Source organism: Nycticebus coucang, chromosome 12 (genome assembly GCF_027406575.1).
Source record: "Nycticebus coucang isolate mNycCou1 chromosome 12, mNycCou1.pri, whole genome shotgun sequence".
NCBI lineage: Eukaryota > Metazoa > Chordata > Mammalia > Primates > Lorisidae > Nycticebus > Nycticebus coucang.
The window spans coordinates 101,763,104-101,781,574 of record NC_069791.1 but is presented as its reverse complement, the minus strand read 5'-3'; the positions used below and the strand labels follow the sequence as shown (position 1 = coordinate 101,781,574).

At 47.0% G+C, this 18,471-nt stretch overlaps 1 protein-coding gene and 1 non-coding gene across 6 annotated transcripts in view; both read right to left on the bottom strand.

The window, feature by feature from the left end:
• Positions 1-74: 74 nt before the first annotated feature.
• The window catches only part of UBN1 (ubinuclein 1), a 37,107-nt gene continuing 18,710 nt past the window's right edge, over positions 75-18,471 (bottom strand). For 2 of the 5 annotated variants that reach the window (XM_053557350.1, XM_053557351.1), the window contains exons 8-18: positions 16,704-16,774; positions 15,244-15,373; positions 14,953-15,071; positions 14,619-14,747; positions 14,292-14,438; positions 11,164-11,214; positions 11,027-11,069; positions 8,198-9,418; positions 6,950-7,199; positions 6,588-6,677; positions 75-2,338 (exon numbers count right to left, since the gene is read on the bottom strand). In XM_053557350.1, coding sequence (XP_053413325.1) covers positions 2,289-2,338; positions 6,588-6,677; positions 6,950-7,199; positions 8,198-9,418; positions 11,027-11,069; positions 11,164-11,214; positions 14,292-14,438; positions 14,619-14,747; positions 14,953-15,071; positions 15,244-15,373; positions 16,704-16,774 — 2,301 coding nt within the window. In that variant the 3' untranslated portion in view covers positions 75-2,288. Of the gene's footprint in view, positions 2,339-6,587; positions 6,678-6,949; positions 7,200-8,197; positions 9,419-11,026; positions 11,070-11,163; positions 11,215-14,291; positions 14,439-14,618; positions 14,748-14,952; positions 15,072-15,243; positions 15,374-16,703; positions 16,775-18,471 lie in introns of those variants that run through there. The other 3 variants (XM_053557352.1, XM_053557353.1, XM_053557354.1) reach the window with 3 other exon arrangements.
• On the bottom strand, positions 13,338-13,477 carry LOC128562809 (U4 spliceosomal RNA). The gene has a single exon (XR_008373511.1). It is a non-coding gene; the product is annotated as a U4 spliceosomal RNA (small nuclear RNA).

The following is an 18,471-nucleotide window of genomic DNA, read 5'->3' as shown; positions in this document are numbered from 1 at the left end:
TATATATTATCAGTTTCTATGAGGAGAAGAATTACTTACAAATGTGGCAGAAAGAAAAAGAGTGACAAAAAGTGTTTTGGAAACCTTGAAACAATTTATTGAGTTGCTTTATACAAGATTAACAATCTCCACACCACCCCCTAAACACCAACATAGTTGCTGCATAAAAGCCACAGCCCCTCTCACACCTAAGAAACGTCCACACGCAGTAAGTGCTCAGAGACTTTTGCCACGCCAAGGAAACCCCTGCAGCCCCCAGACCCTGAGCCTGCTCTGCCCCACATCCCACTGCAGCCGGGCCTGTAGATCTGCCTTGCCATGGCTGTTTAAGTCATTCACTCTTTCGTTACCACAAATAAAGCATAAACAAGAAAAAGAAATCTCAAACTCCCCATCAAAGAAACATTTCCCTGAGGCAAGAGGCATCACTAGATTCCTAAAAATGAGGGTGCTCTGCTCCACCTGCACACTCCACGGCACATGGGAAGGAAGGAGCACCAAGGGGAGGAAGGGGGGCTGGGACTGGCACCCAGGTGTTCATGGGCAGCGAAGCCTGGAGAGTTCCCACTGCTCAGCCTTCACTGCGGCCTCTGCTCGGCTTTGAGCTCAGCAATACAAATCTCTTCTTTGGCTCTTTTGCTACTACCTAAGACTATTCTGTAAACAAACTGGAAATCCAAGTTGCAAAAAATATATATAATAAAGGGATACGGAATCCACCTAGCCCAATATGAAACAGATTGGTTCTTACATGAAAAGGAGTTAGAACAGAGGCTGAGTTGAATAGCTGACAGAAGTCTCGCTCCCCAGGAAGCCAAGAAGGCCTATAACCTCCACACACATCTTGAGTTACTACTGAGCACTATACCCTGGGAGTCAGGACCCACAAGAGCTGTGTTTTCACATAGGTAGGTACGCATGCTAAAGATGCTGTTCACTTTCAACATGTCTGAAATCATTTAGCTGGAATAGTCAGTACAGACTTCACAGGACAGACAAGTGCCTGTCTTAAAATCTTTCTGAACAGCCACTGGTTGCATGTCGCCAGCTTGGTAACTCAGGAGCTCTGTAGTAACTGTCCCAGTCTGTCTCTGACCCACTCCAAACTCTTCTGCACATCACCCTAACCTGTAATCCCACTGCCTGCAGAGCTCCAGGACCCCAAGGCCTGTTTCTACATGGCAGACACTTCACAGAGGCCTGTTCCTGCAGCTCTGCTTAAGAATGATTTCTAAAAATAAGACAAACTGGAATGTCTACCTGTGACTTGGAACCCCTTGTATCCTCAGCCCTCAGAGAGATGAAGGCTTTGGGGTTCTGCATTCCCCCTGCATGAACTCTGGAAAAACAAAACAGGAGCCCTAGTTAAATTGTGATCTGCAATTTGGGGGCCTGGATGACCTTCAAGTCAGGACAGCACAGATTACGATGTGCAACTATAAAGAACTCAAATAAAACTGGCTATGTCTTAAATACAGACATATCTTTAGAAAAGGTCTTCATCTCAGATCCACTCGGCAAGCTGAACGGGTATGTGTTGTCGAATTCTGCTCCACCATAAAGGCACTGGAATTATGTCTTCCTATAGTATGATGTATGAAGAACAGTCCCATTCTATCCAATGCATTTAATGGTAATGATGAAAACTGAGACCAAAATAGATGTCTTTAAAAATCCTATCACAATTGTTGAATCTACAAAGGTCTTTTCTCTAAAAGAGTTTCATTGTCAGGTTCAGAGAAGAAATTGGCCCCCCACAATGAGCACACATTAGGTGTTCTTTGTATTTTGCAGAGACAAGGTAGGTCACCCAGCTGTGGCTCTGTCCTGGGTACTGTCCTCTTAAGCACACAGCCTGGGAATGGGACGGCACCATGACCTTTCAGGGAGACGGCCAGAAGCCCCTGACCAGGAGAGCACTGTGAGGTACTCTAACCAAACGCCAGGGGGCCAGGCATATTTAAAACATTAAGTGCGCCACCAGAGCTCGTAGCAATGTACTCTCCAGCAGGACCCAGCACACGCCCCAGCCTATAGCAGCCCCTCTGATAACTGTTCAGCAACAGAGCTGCAAGGCCCAGAGCACCAGGTCACTAAGTGCCTCCTGGGCAGCACGGGGCTGGCTCCCTTAGGTGGAGACACATCAGAAGTGCCAAGAAGCGCTCCACTTAGAATTTACACCTTCTCCAGAAGAAAACCAGAAAGAGCGCTGTTAATGTCTATTATCTTAGAACTACAAGTTCAGCTTCCACCCATACCCAAGTCTGTTGAGCCTTTCCTCTGAAGTGTCACAATTTGCGTGGTACGCCAGGCCCTTTTCCATGAAGCTGAGAAGCATCTGGAAAAGAATAAGAAAAAATCAGAACAAGTCTTTCAGATCTCTGATTCCCTTAAGGCAGCAGTAACCAAACTTCAAAGGGATCACTTAAATAGCAGAAGTCCCCAAATGCTGAGTATTCTAAGGCTCAGACAAGCCAGAAAACATCTGATAGTGGTTATTTGTGTGTGTTGCTACTTGCAGCAGCCTATAGCACGCGTGGACATTAATACTACCAAGGCAGGAGGCCACTCAGCACATGTTCACAGAACAGAGACTCTGCTATGCAACTTGGGCCACTTCAAGTTTCAGGCTACAACCGCCATCCTGTGGCGAGGCCTGACGATCACGCAGAACTCAAGGCAGCAGAGCTCACTCTCTTACCATCAAAAGACCCTCAGGTCCTGTAAAGACAAATTCAAAGGCACTAGCCTTCTGAGTCTGCCTAGGAAACAAAGGAAAGCAACGCCAACACAAGTCACACTGCTGAAGCACGCAGACAGCTGCTCACTTATTCCATTATACTACTTAGACTCACTTATACCCTCATGTCATCCCACATCTAATGAAAAAGAGAAAAGCTCACTCGGATAACCTGATTTGACAGAGCTGTTTTTCTGATTTTTTTCCTAAACCTTTTATTATTTAATTGTATTTTTAGAAAACAGGGTCTTGCTATATTGCTCAAGCTGGAGTGCAGTGGCTATTCATAGGCATAATCACAGTTCATTGAATCCTTGAACTCCGGAGCTCAAGTGATCCTCCCACCTAAGCCTCCTGAGTAGCTGGGACTACAGGAGTATACCACTACACCCAGCCTCTGATAGCCTTTTTGGGCCTTCTTAAAAAAAATTGTTTGGGTGGCACCTGTGGCTCAAAGGGGTAGGGCGCTGGCCCCATATGCCAGAGGTGGCGGGTTCAAACCCAGCCCTGGCCAAAACCGCAAAAAAAAAAATTTTTTTTTAACAAACACATAGTAATTATACATATTTATGGAGTAAATAGTGACTTTTCACTACATGTAATACATAGTGATCAGATCAAGGGAATTAAGCTATTTATCACCTCAAACATCTATCATTTCTTTGTGCTCAAAAATTCACTATCTTACTCCAACTAGCTATTTGAAACTATATATTATGGTTAACTATAGTCACCCTACAGTGGCATAGAACACAAGAACTTACTCTTCCTATTCTAATAGCCTTTTTATTTATTTATTTAGTTTTTAGAAACAGTCTCACTTTGTCACCCTCGGTAGAGTGCTGTTGCATCACAGCTCACAGCAACCTCCAGCTCTTGGGCTTAGGTGAGTCTCTTGCCTCAGCCTCCCGAGTAGCTGGGACTACAGGTGCCTGCCACAAGGCCTAGCTATTTTTTTGGTGCAGTTTGGCCGGGGCCAGGTTCGAACCTGCCACCCTCAGTATATGGGGCTGGCGCCCTACACACTGAGCCACAGGCACTGCCCCATCTAATAGCCTTTTTAATACCCAGAGGAAAAGTAAAAGTGTGAGACTAGAAAGTAATCTTTTTTTCTGAAAATAACACAGACCAATAGCCTGCTTCCAATGGCTCTTCAATTATTTTTCTGAAAGAATAATCTTCCTAAAAGCAACTAGAGACAGGACAATGTTACTTTCTTATTTTTTTTTTTTGGTAGAGACAGAGTCTCACTTTATGGCCCTCGGGTAGAGTGCCGTGGCCTCACACAGCTCACAGCAACCTCCAACTCTTGGGCTTAAGCAATTCTCTTGCCTCAGCCTCCCGAGTAGCTGGGACTACAGGTGCCTGCCACAACGCCCGGCTATTTTTTGGTTGCAGTTTGGCCGGGGCCGGGTTTGAACCCGCCACCCTCGGCATATGGGGCGGGCGCCCTACCGACTGAGCCACAGGCGCCGCCCAGGACAATGTTACTTTCAAAACCCCCAAGCCCCCACTCAGTGGCTGTGGAGCCTTCTGCATTACAATCCTAACTTCACTGGCAGCCGTCAGTTTAGAGAGTAGGTACACTGCTTTCTGCCTCTCCAGAGGAAAAAAAGGAGTTAACTTTTATCACAGATTAGCTCCTCAAAGAAGCAAAATTTCCATCTTGGAGAGTCACAAATCCATTCTTGTCCCCAGATGGCCTTTGGCATCCACTGTAAATGCTTTGGCACAGATGGCAGGGACCCACGGCAAATAGAGATAGACAAAGACTTGGCAGATGTTGGACTGAAGAGTTCTGCTTCATCTAGCACATCAGAGAACCCTGTCTTACTCCCACCCTGCACAGCCCATTAGGGTCACGTAGGCTTGACTTCCTTAAGAATTGGCTAGCAAAGCCCAGTCTTTCCTTTGGATCATTAGAAAAAAAAAAGAATTGGTTATCACAGCCTGAGGTCATGTCTGGCATAGGTCTAGAGTAGTAAGAACACCAGGTCAAAACCAAGATACTGGCTTGGTACCCATAGCTCAGTGTTTAGGGGACTGACCACATACACTGGGGCTGGCAGATTCGAACGCAGCCTGGGCCTGCTAAATAACAACTACAACAAAAAAATAGCTGGGCATTGTGGAGGGTGCCTGTAGTCCCAGCTACTTGGGAGGCTGAGGCAAGAGAATACTTAAACCCAAGAGTTTGAGGTTACCGTGAGATGTGACACCACGGTACTCTACCAAGGGCGACATTATAAGACTCTGTGCGCACCCCCCCCCCAAAAAAAATAACCTAAGATACCATGAGGTATCTTGACCCAGAATTCCATGAAGTGTACCTAAGAAACAAAGATCCAGGACAAAGTGAGGCAAATCTATTTAAAGCTCTCAGTCATTTTTTCAGGTGCTAACAAATGAGCTACAAACCTGGGGTTTGTACAGGATCCCTATCTTTTTTTTTTTTTTTTGAGACAGAGTCTCAACACCCTGGGTAGAGTGCTGTGGCATCACAACTCACAGCAACCTCCAACTCCTGGGCTCAAGCTATTCTCCTGCCTCTGCTTCCCAAGTAGCTGGGACTACAGGCGCCTGCCACAAAGCCCAGTTATTTTTTGGTTGTAGCCGTCATTGTTGTTTGTTGGGCCCGGGCTGGATTTGAACCCACCAGCTCAGGTGTATGTGACTGCTGCCTTAGCTGCTTGAGCCACAGGCACCCATCATTCTACAGGGAAATGCTGGCCTCATGTCTGGTGCGCTCCCAGATCTGTTGATACATTGTATTTCCTTTTTTTTTTTTTTTCTTTGTAGAGACAGAGTCTCACTTTATGGCCCTCGGTAGAGTGCCGTGGCCTCACACAGCTCACAGCAACATCCAACTCCTGGGCTTAAGGGATTCTCCTGCCTCAGCCTCCCGAGTAGCTGGGACTACAGGCACCCGCCACAACACCCGGACATTTTTTGGTTGCAGCTTGGCCGGGCCGGGCTTGAACCCGCCACCCTCGGTATATGGGGCCGGCGCCCTACCGACTGAGCCACAGGCGCCGCCCGATACATTGTATTTTCTTTCTTTCTTTTTTTTTTAGAGACAGAGTCTCACTTTAAGGCCCTCAGTAGAGTGCTATGGCGTCACACAGCTCACAGCAACCTCCAGCTTCTGGGCTTAGGCGATTCTCCTGCCTCAGCCTCCCAAGTAGCTGGGACTACTTGGCGCCCGCCACAACGCCCGGCTATTTTATGTTGCAGTTTGGCAGGGGCTGGGTTTGAACCCACCACCCTTGGTATATGGGGCCAGCGTCCTACTCACTGCCCTACTCACTGAGCCACAGGCGCCGCTCGATACATTGTATTTTCTACACGTGGACAGACTTAAAGCTGTTCTTCTCTTGGATTCATGCTGCCATCAGAAGAAAGGCGGCCTCTCTGCTATTTGGAATTTCCCTTTTACATTAATTGACAACACCTGGATGGTGCAGCAGCTTGAACTCAAGGGCATCGTTGTACCCGAATAGTATCTAGGGGAGATAAACCATTATCTTCTGTTTTTTAATTAAAGAGGAAAAACTGAGGTAAGGGTTGGGAACCCGTCTGCCTCACACACAGGCCCCATGATTTTCTCCACGACTGCACAGGCTAAAGCTGACTCTACAGCAATTCCAAGTGGTGTTCAGAGGAAATCTCAAACAGGTGCCCATGTCATTCTAAGGGTAGATAATGCCAGAGCCTTGAAGGAAAAACCAAAATGACACCACCACAATGATAAGGCAGAGACACTGAAATCCTGGGCAGCAGACAAAGCACGTAGGGATGGAGGGGAAAGGCACACAGTGTGCATGGAACACTAACGTCTGACGATTACCTGGCAGGCTCTGCGGGATATGGGTGGACACGGCAGCGTGTGGGAGAGGCGCTGCATGGGGCGGGCTGGAGTGCAAGCCAGCCAGAAGACCTGAGAGAAAACAAAGGAGGGGAGAAAAGAACAAAACGCACACATTGAAGACAGGAACAGAAAAGCAGCTCCGGCAGCCAAGAGTCCCAGACAACCTACTGGGCCAGTCTGGATACCAAACCCAAGGGGAAGGGGTTCAGCACAGTTCCCAGAGATAGTCCCCACAGTCACACACCAGACACAAACACAGGAGCCACAGTACACAACAGGAGGACCCTCGGCCACAGCCCACAGATGCCCAAAGTGAGGAGAGGCAGGAGAAAAGCACTCACTGTGGCTGAGGCCATGGTGGAAAGGCCCAGAGGCAGGGCCTGTGACGATGGCATCCTTGGAGACCCCTGCTTTGGCAGAAGAGTCAGGGCTGAAGGAAAGCACATGGAGAGGAATCGGGACGGGGGCTAAAATTCCCAATGAATTCGAATTCATGGCCCCGGGCAGCTTTGGGTTGTTGGACTTGTAGGGTTGAGACAGCAGATTTAAGGGAGTAGAGCTGGTCAACAGCACAGCTCCACTCGTTCCTTTCTAGGAAGGAAACACAGCAAAGCAGTAAGAACTCTAATCCTTTCGCAGCTGATTTGAAAACCAACCAGGTAACATGAAGGATGAGGACACACATACCCCCACATACATGCCAATGACCCTGCGAAGGCTCCCCCTTCGACTCTGCAGCCCCAAAGACAGGAAGGAGAACAATCTCTATAAACTGACATGGAATGACTTCCAGGATACATAGTTAATTTTAAAAAGCAAGACATGAAATATGCCTTTGTAAAGAAAAGAATATCATAATGTAGATATGCACAATGTATATACATACATGTATCTATATACACAAAAACATACATACACATACATACTTATTAATCTGTTTTTAAAAATAAACAGGAAAAATAAACTAGAAACTAAGGAGCACAGTTACCTTTAAAGGGATGAAGGGTGCAGAAGAGAGAACTGAGATCTCTCTGAATATACTTTTCTAGTTTTGTTTTTGCAACCACACAGCTGTTTTATATATTGGAATAAGAAAAAAAACAATGTTCTCTCCCATTTCCTTAATCTGCATCCAAACTTGTTACAATTACCCATAAGCAGGACTCAGTAATCGTTGGACTCTGTCTTGAGAATCATTCTTAGAAGGTACTGCTATTCCTGTGGCATGATCACCTCCACATAACTGTGACCTGATAGGTGATGGCATCTCCTTCCCTTGTTAGGAGAGAGGATAGGCTTGTTCTCAGCTATGCCACATAGCCACAGCCTCCCTACAGGCACAGCTCTGAGCATCCTTTTGCTTCCTCCATCTTCCTAAGGAGAAGGATCAGGCTATCTTGGGCTCCCTGCCACCAGAAAGGGTAACACCTGTGGGCAGGAAGCTCTGCCCTCCTTCCAACTTCTGAGCTCATTGTTCCTACCTGACCTTCCATTTTGGATCTCAATCTCTGACCAGGGCAAGGCAAGTGGCCTTATCCCCAAGATCCCTGCAGGTGGGACAGGGCAGGCTGCTCTGCCCAGATACTCACTGGCAAGGAGGTAGACGATGTCACACTACTAACCGCAGGGGACTTTAGGGACGAGGTCAGTAACTTTGCCACTCCCTGGGTCCCACCACTGGAATCTCCATTTGGACCACCTGGAGGGGCCACCAGGGTCAGCTTCTGGGAAACCAGTGTTTTTTTCACTGCTGAGCTTGGGACAGGTCTGCTGGCGGACTGTCCTGTGGAGGGAGGCTGTGCGCCAGGGAGCAGGTTCCCAGAAGTAGAGCTCTGGACTGGGGTTCCTCCAGAGGAAGAGCTGCCAGAAGAAACCCCATGTTTGGAGATAGAGCCAGCAAAGGGATTATTCTTATAAGATGACCCTGCAGAGCTGGCCGAATGCTGTTTTGATGGATGGCTCAGGGCAGCAGAGGACAAGGCTGTGGTCTTATGAGAGCTGCTGCTGGAGGCTGGTAAGCCTCCTGAAGTGGCTGGTGTGGAGGGATGGAAGCCTTGGCCTTTGGCCGCTGTCTTCACTATCTGCAAGAGGGGACGATGGCACTGTGGGGAGGAAGCCTTTGGGCTCTGGAGCTTATTGACAAATGGAGCTGGGGACGTGAAGTTCTTCTGCTGTTGAGTGCCTGCGTGAAAGACCTTGACTTGGGGGCCAGGTACAGGAGCTGCCACCTGGGTTCCATGAGACGTCCGCGGCAAACCATGGTGCTTTGCTTTGGACTGGTGTACTTCTGGCAAGCCTTTGTTGAGGGGAGCCTGGCAAGACAGTTCTTTGTAGCCAGAACTCTCTGGTTTTTTCTCCTGAGAGGACTGCCCCAGTGCCAGGGCCTGTTCAGCCAGAAAATTGAGGGGTGACTGCAGAGAGCTAGCTGGTAGGGGAGCAGAAGGGTTAGGCTTTGCAAAGTTCCTTTTCTCTTCTGTACATAACACACCTGCAACTTTTTCTGCAGGTGCTTTTGAGGGGGCAGGCAGCGTGAATTCAGAACTCCCAGCTGCTCTGCTACTCAACACAACCAGTTCCTTGGACACGGCTTCCACTGAGGAGGCTGTATTGCAGATCAAGTCTTCATCCAATGAGTCCTCCAGGCTGACAGGAGCAGAGTTGGCAAGGCTGCCTGATGCCTGGGAGGGGAGCTCCCTGCTTGAGACCCCAATGTTCAAGCCTCCTCCCTGGTGTTCTGAGGGCAAAGCAGCAGGGCCACTAATCTGTCCTGACTGGACAGAAACCTTTTTATCAGGCTTAGTAGAAGATTCCTAAAGGAAAGCAGAAATGCTGATGTTTAAGATGCCAATGTTGGCCTATTGTGAGGACATAAACATGAGAACTTGAACTGGAAAGAACTGGGCTTTCCTGTAAAATTACAAAACAAGAGGTGACAGAAAGCAGGAGCCAAGCATGCCTGCCTTGACTTGAAATGCTACAACTTATCCTCTGGTGAGTGTCCAGCTGGCCAGGGCTGGGTTCACCTTCAGCAAACTTTTCTCCTCCTCACCTCCAAGGGCACTTTTCTGTTTCAGAAAAAGTGTAAGACTCACTGAAGAGACACTCTGCCTACTGGTACTCATACTATCTCAGAATGCTCCCAGCTACAATTAGACTGACACAGAACATGAAATTTGCCTTACAATAGCTATTTTATCTTCCTTTTTCCCTTTTTTCTCCCACCACATCTCCTTGGTCTGGGTTCAAAGAAAAGTCCTTTTCCTGGAAGCAGAACTGCATCTAGCCTGTCATTCCTGCAAACCCGGTACTTTATGCAGTAGATCTGAGGAAGCACACCAGATGTACAGGTATAAATGATTTGCACGTCTCATGGTTTCTTTTTTTTTACACTGTAGTTGTTTTTTTGGTTTTTTTTATAGATTTTATTTTATTTATTTATTTTTTTGTGTGTGTGGTTTTTGGCCGGGGCTGGGTTTGAACCCGTCACCTCCGGTATATGGGACCCGTGCCCTTCCCCTTTGAGCCACAGGCGCTGCCCTCTCATGGTCTCTTTAGAGGTATGGTTAAGGGCACCAAATCAAGACTCAAGAACAGGAAAATGGGCAGGTGTGGTGGCTCACACCTATAATCTCAACACTTTGAGAGGCCAAGGAGGGTGGATCACTTAAGCCCAGGAGTTCAAAACCAGCCTGGGAAACACAGCAAGACCCTTTCTCTATAAAAAAAAATTTTTTTTAATTAGCCAGGCATAGTGAAAGTTAAACCAGGTGGATCACTTGAACCCAGGAGTTAGAGGTTGCAATGAGCTGTGATCAAAGTATTACATTCCATTAAGAGGTTCCTATAACATCTAAGATAGTTTTCAGTCTCTATTCTTATACCACTGTGCTGCCCTCCATTTCTGCCAGCAAACTCAACAGAACTACCTTTCCTTTCTACTCTTACTCTAGGCTAAAGAATGTATTTATTACACTGGCCAAGAATGTATTTCTTCCAGGAAAAGACTATAGTCATAGTGTCAGACCTTTTGCATCTGCCAGGGCTCATTACTCCTCAGAAGTCTGCCAAGAAGAACCCACTCCATCCCATAACCACCCAGGATATGGTCCTGGTGATTACTGTTTTGTAGAACTGAGGCTACAGGGGTTAAGAGGCACAGCTCAAGTCTCTGCCCTGATACAATTTTTTTTGGCCGGGGCTGGGTTTGAACCCACCACCTCCGGCATATGGGACCGGCACCCTACTCCTTGAGCCACAGGCGCCGCCCGTGCCCTGATACAATTTTAAGAGTGCTATCCTGAATGTTGTCCTCAGACTAGTAAAGCTCAATGAGCTGCCATAGTCACTTAAGAGTTTTCCAGAACATAGCTACAGGGAGATGTGGACAGCTAATACACGACCTGAATAAGCCAACTCACCTTCACCTTGATTTTAGAAGGGGCCATTACTTTCTTCTTGGCCCTGTTCAAAGGAATGAGCAAAGAAAGGTTTAGAGAATACCACAGAAGGAGGAAAAAGTAGTAGTCCTGAGAAGTAAAAACACCAAGACACTCACAGGATTGATGTCAGGTGCCCGTGGCCTCGTCTGCTCTCCTTAAACAGAGTCCTGAAAGACACACAACACTGGACATTTCTATGTGCCCCTGAAAGGCTGGGACTCTGTTTCTAGAGCTTACTCCTTAAATGTCAGTTGACTGGTGAGCTGAATTCCTGGTGAAAGAATTTTTTCTTTCCTTTTTTTTTTTTGATAAAGTCTCACTTTGTCACCCTCGGTAGAGCCATGGCACGAGAACTCACAGCAACTTCAAACTCTTGGGCTCAAGCAATTCTCTTGCCTCAGCCTCCCAAGTAGCTGGGACTATAGGCACCTGCCATAACACTCAGCTATTTTTAGAGACAGGGTCTTGCTCTTGCTCTGGGTGGTCTCAAACCTGTGAGCTCGGGCAATCCACCTGCCTCAGCCTCCCAGAGTGCTGAGATTACAGGCATGAACCACTGTGCCTGGCGCCCCCACCCCCTTTTTGAGCCTGAGTCTCACTATTATCCCAGGCTAGACTACCATGGCATTCATCATAGTTCAAGTGATGGGCTCAAGTGATCCTCCTGCCTTACCCTCCTGAGTAGCTGGGACCAAAGGCACCCACCACAATGCCTGGATAATTTTTCTCTGTTTTTACTAGAGATGGGGTCTTGTTATCTTGCTCAGGCTGGTCTCAACCTCCTGAGTTCAAGAGATCCTCCTGCCTTCACCTCCCAGAGTAGTAGGATTATAGGTGTGAACCAGCAGGCCTGGCCCTGATTAGAGAATCTAAAGTGGTCACACCAGCTGCCCAAAAGCCAAAAGTCTGGGCTTTACTAAGAAAACTATGGCTCTACCCCTAACTTCCCGGGGCCACAGCACTTTCTCTACTGCCTATTCCAACCCTTCCAAGAATAAAATATGGAGTGACCCACAGTGCCTTTTTTCAGGAAAAAAAAAACCCACAATCAATGTTTTCTTTCTCTGCGCAGAGAGGATAGCATTTCTTTCTTTTTATTTTTTTGAGACAGTCTTACTATGTCACCCTCAGTAGAGTGCCATGGCGTCACAGCTCACCGCAACCTCAAACTCCTGGGCTTAAGCGATTCTCTTGCCTCCCGAGTAGCTGGGACTACAGGCACCCGCCACAACACCTGGCCATTTTTTTTTTCTTTTGTTATTGTTGGGGATTCATTGAGGGTACAATAAGCCAGGTTACACTGATTGCAATTGTTAGGTAAAGTCCCTCTTGCGATCATCTCTTGCCCCCATAAAGTGTGACACACACCAAGGCCCCACCCCCTTCCCCCCGTCCCTCTTTCTGCTTTCCCCCCCATAACCTTAATTGTCCTCATATCAAAATTGAGAACATAGGATTCATGCTTCTCCATTCTTGTGATGCTTTACTAAGAATAATGTCTTCCACTTCCATCCAGGTTAATACGAAGGATGTAAAGTCTCCATTTTTTTTAATGGCTGAATAGTATTCCATGGTATACATATACCACAGCTTGTTTTTTTTTTTTTTTTTTTTGTAGAGACAGAGTCTCACTTTATGGCCCTCGGTAGAGTGCCGTGGCCTCACACAGCTCACAGCAACCTCCAACTCCTGGGCTTAAGCGATTCTCTTGCCTCAGCCTCCCGAGTAGCTGGGACCACAGGCGCCCGCGACAACGCCCGGCTATTTTTTGGTTGCAGTTTGGCCGGGGCTGGGTTTGAACCCGCCACCCTCGGTACATGGGGCCGGCGCCCTACCGACTGAGCCACAGGCGCCGCCCTATACCACAGCTTGTTAATCCATTCCTGGGTTGGTGGGCATTTAGGCTGTTTCCACATTTTGGCGATTGTAAATTGAGCTGCAATAAACAGTCTAGTACAAGTGTCCTTATGATAAAAGGATTTTTTTCCTTCTGGGTAGATGCCCAGTAATGGGATTGCAGGATCAAATGGGAGGTCTAGGTTGAGTGCTTTGAGGTTTCTCCATACTTCCTTCCAAAAAGGTTGTACTAGTTTGCAGTCCCACCAGCAGTGTAAAAGTGTTCCCTTCTCTCCACATCCACGAACACCTGGCCATTTTTTGTTGCAGTTGTCATTGTTATTTAGCTGGGCGGCCAGGTTCAAACTCACCAGCCTCGTTGAATGTGGTTGGCACCATAACCACTGTGCTACAGGTGCCGAGCCTTTTTTTTTTTTTTTTGTAATAAAAATCAGTCTTCATAGAGACATCAAAAATTGCCAGTGCTGACTATATTGCAAGTTGTCACGGCAGTGTAGGAGGAAAAGTTTTCTATTAGCAATAATCACGCCTCGCATAAACCTCATTGGCTACCATACTGCACTGTGCAAAGCTAGCATGTCTAAAAGCTTCAATATTTGTTGAAACCACAGATGCATCAGGTCCAATCAAGAAAACTAGCTAGAGGCTCGGCGCCTATAGCTTAGTGGCTAGGGCATCAGCCATATACACTAGAGCTGGTGTGTTCAAATCCAGCCGGGCCTGCCAGACAACAATGACAACTACATCCAAAAAAGAGTCGGGCATCGTGGTGGGCGCCTGTAGTCCCAGCTACTTGGGAGGCTGAGGCAAGAGAATCGCTTAAGCCCAAGAGTTTGAGGCTGCTGTAAGCTGTGATGCCACAGCATTCTACCCAGGGCAACAGCTTGAGACTCTGTCTCAAAAATAAAAAAAAAGAAAACTAGCTAGAGCTAACTTCCTCTGTTCTGTGTACCACAGATGTACTCCACTCATGGGAAGCAACATCATACAAGCCTCTGAAACAGAGGACTAGAACTTAGCTCCCATAGTCAGCCCTGCTACCTGCAAATGAGACTTCTTCATAGTCACTAAGAAGTATCCAAGATGAATCCATCCCTTATTTTTAGTAGAAGCCTTATGTTAAAAGTACATATTTATAGGAGAGAAGTATGCAGCCAATCTTGAACTGCAGTGGGACAAAGAATGACAAAGGTAAAACCCCTTCCTCTAGGGAAGACAAGCCCCTTTCCTAGCTACCAGTATGTCCCCCAATTACCTAGATGACATTAGAGCTGACGCAATGAAGCAGTGATTCCCTGAAAGCAAGTCCCTGTTGGCCTGGCACAAGAGCAGTGCTCAAATACTCCTCAACGACACAGATGCTCCCACTTGCTACCCCAGCCCTCACCTGGCCTGCATCCAGCCCTTGGGCCAGAGAGGCTTGACCTCGGCATCCAGGAAGGCCTTCACGCAGTCCTCCCAAGCCTGGGCCTTGTTGTTCCTCTCCATATCATGGCTCTCCAGCTTGGTCTTCACCACTTGGCACAGCAGCTCCCTGAGGAGGCAGAAATCAGAATCTTCAAACTGCCCCAAATGGTTCTGCAAGGTTTCAACCGTGTGCTTCCAGTAGTCCTGATGAAAGGAAACAATCCTAACCTTCAACAGCAATACGGGGACACACTTAGACACTGGTCCCACAAACCCTCCTATGGGCAGGGTCCCAGTGCATACACACCTGATTTCATCATTCCACTGGAATTTTTTCCGGGGCCCCATTATCCTCCTGCCACCCTTTTCCTCATCTTCCTCCTCCTCAGAGCAAATCCGCTCTCTCTGTTCCTTGTCTTTCTCCTCTTCCAGCATCCTACAGGGTAAACGGAATTAAAAGGGACCCTAAGGTCCTCCTGTCATAACCTGTCCATCCCTCTATAGGAAGAAGACTTCTCAGATAAGGGGAAATGCTCAAAAGGAATGCCAGGAGTGTCCTTTGGAAATGAAGTAAACACTGGGAAGCATGGCAAGAGGAGGCAGGAGAGTCTCAACCACGCACGAGACTGGGCCACACTCACTTAGCAACCTTGGCCTGTGTGTGTGCCTGGCATTCATCCTGGTACTTGGCCATCTGTTCTGGCATGGCCCTGCCAATGGCTTCCTTGAGCTTCTGGAGAGGCTCCTTCAGACGCCCCCCCTGCAGAGAGCAGGACACAAGATAAGACTGGTTTACAAATCACTTTTACTAGGGATGCACAACAGGGAAAACCAAAGGGAGACAGTGTGGCAGCAGATGGGGCATCTGTGAAGGCTAAGTTGACCCTCAGCTAGGCCCCAAAGCCAAGGGGCTCTACTCCCAACTCACCCACCTGTTCATAGAGGTGAAGTTTTCGAGCACGTTTCACCAGAGCATCCTTGCTGCAGGGTAGGAATGAGGCAAGATAGGCATAGACTCCAGATCGGATTTGGCTGCTCAGCTCCCGAGTCTGCACTTCTATGCTGAAGAACAGAACAGAGCTGTCAATAGCTGCAGCTTTCCAGGAGACCACTCTTATCTGGAAAGGACAGGTAGGAGCCAAAAAGCCGACCAAACCTTATCTTCTTGGTCACACAATGTAACCGAGGGACCAAGACAACAGATCTTCAGCAATCAACAAACAAGAACTCCCAAACCCGATGAACTTGGCTGGCTGAAGTGGATTAAGGCTCTTGGTCAAAGACAAAGCCAAGGCAAAGGTGGTCATGGAAACAGAGCCCAAAAGAACAAGCTCTGAAGCACTAAATTTCATAAACAAAAAAAAAAAAAAAAGCTTTTTAAGTGGAAAATAATGTGGCACATGGAGTTAAGAGGAAATACTTTTGGCAGCGTTTCTTTTTTTCTTCCAGTTCCTAGTTTGTTGTTGTTGTTCTGGTTCCTAGTTCTATCTACCATGGAGAGGTCAGAGAAATCCTCACCCCTCCAGTTTCCCTATCTAATATGCAAAAAGGTATTTCTCTCCAATTCCTTGAGCTTTACGTATTTGGCATGCTCAAGGACAAATCTCCCACCCACATGGATGCCCAGGTACTCTCTGCATTCTCTTAGCACTCTCCCTGACCCCAGGGGTCAATTCAGCTCCCAGCCAGGCAAGGCCACTTGCTAGGACATGCCCAAGTCTTCCAAGTCTAGACAACTGTTCCTACATATGCAAAATTCTCACTTGTGGAGCAACAAGCTTTCCCTGCTACATGACACAACCAGGGGAAGAGCTATAACCTTGAGGGGCCAGACCTAAGGATCAGATTCTTCCTGATTAGGTTCATATGTTTGCTCCTTCCCTGCTTTTCAATCCACTTCACACAGTGCAGTGTCTCAGAGGCACAGGGCTTCAGCAGAAGTGCCACAGCTGATGTACACAAGCACCAGGAGGAACCAGCGCGAGAGGACCGGCGGCCAGGGATGCTGAGGAGCACTTCGATGCAGAGAGCAGACTCCTGAGGCCACCAAGCTGTCTCTCACTCTTCTGGGTTCTCAGAGTCAGGCAGGCAACCCGCTCTCTCTCTTCTCACCTCACAAAAGGCAAGCAACCCTCTTCCAACAGGCAGTGACTATCATATACAGTGTTCTAAAGCCTGCTGCCCAAGATTAGGGAGGTCTATCATCTCTGAAGACAAACATTTAGTATCCCTGGTTTTTATTAGAAAAACAATAGTGAAGCTGTATTAATCTAATTCTTCCTTTATCTAATTGGTGGCCACCGTTATAGAGTTCAATTGTATTCCCATTCTCCCCTGGCTAGCTCAACCCAGGCATAGTGAAAGCAGACACAGACAAATAAATAGTACTCACTCTAACAGGATTCCATTAATATCCTGGGTGAAGAACTTCTGTCTGCTCTCTCCCTCGGCAGCTCTGGCAGCCTGGTTCACAGCAGACAGTAACAGCTGTTAGTGCACTTTACCCACACAGCCCTTCCACTCACCCACAGGCACAAGAGCCGTGACTCCACAAAGAGCACCTGTCAATAAAATCCTCACCATTACCTTTCCAACTCTGCCCTAATTCCAGATTAAGTTCACTTGTGATCAATATTCTCTTTTTCAAATGCTGCTGCAGCATCTGTAGTCTGTCCTTCCCAGGACTCAAAATAACTGACATAAAAGATCACAAAGTCAAAGCAATCATGATGTATTTGGTCAGAGGCCAATCCAGGCAGCTATCTAACTCCTATGTCCATGCTGTATCGACTACACCATGATTGGGATTTCCACACGTTTACAGCAGAAAAGCAATCAAGAATTCCAACAAACCTACAACTTAAAGGCCTGGTGGTGCTTCATTACTGGTAAATTATGATAATATCAATGTGTGACTTTAGCATTTAAGGACATTACAGTTCTTTGAAAATTCATAATCTACTTACGGTATATCAAAATTCTATCACCCTGACCAACACACCATACTACTACCTATTAACACAAGATTATAGACATTTAATATACAGCATTCATGTGCTTTCCATGAGAACACAACACTCTGGAGAGGCGGCTTAGAGACCCCTAAAGAGAGGAGAAGTCTGAAAAGCAGACCCTGTGAGTCTACACCAGTGGCTCCCACAGCTACACATTGGAGCTACCTGGGCAGCTTTCCCTGCCCCAGACCAATCAAATCGCAATCTCTGGGGACAAGACTCAGGAATGGGCACTCTCTAAATGTGGCTCAAGCACCAGCACTCCTTCGAAGTAACCCTGGTGATGCTAATAATGCAGTGAGGGCTGGGAACCACTGATCTCAACCCAGCTGCTGGTCTGAAGGCTTCAGATAAAATTTTTGAAATCAAATTTGCTGTATAATAATAACAGCAAACAAGAGTGGCAAGGGGACTAGAAAAAGGATAAATCTTGATCAAACCCCCTGTAACTATAGACTTCTAACCTCCCACCCCCTCCAGCACCTCCTCCTTGCCTTCCTCTCCTGGTGTCCTCTAAGATCTCCTTCAATCTCTCTGCCCTCTGTCTTCCTCCACTAGCTCCTTTCCTGTAGATCAGTGTTTCTCAACCTTCTTAATACCACAACCCTTTAATACAATTCCTGTGGGACAGCTGCTGTAGATGGACCTCCAAAGTTCTTTCTAAAATCCACTTCTCCTAATAACTTCTTTCCTCCTCATGGCTTTAAAATAACACATACACATATAAATGCTCAAATCTAAACCTCTAATCCAGTGATTTTCAACTAATGTGCCACGAAAATTTTTAAAGATCATTAATTAAATTATTTTCAAAAGAAGTTCAAAGCACAGGGCGGCACCTGTGGCTCAAGGAGTAGGGCGCAGGTCCCATATGCCGGAGGTGGCGGGTTCAAACCCAGCCCCGGCCAAAAAAAAAAAAAAAAAGAAGTTCAAAGCACAGTAAGTATATTCTTTTTTTTTTTTTTTTATCAACATAATTTAAGTGTGCTCTGTAAGTTTAACTATAGATTCAAGTGTGCCGTGAGTTAAAAAAGGTTAAAAAACTATCTGTAAGTAATGACCAATTACAATCACCCCTTGGTATATTCAGGGGATTGCTTCTAGGATGCCCTACATATACCAAAACCCTACCATACCCAAGTCCTA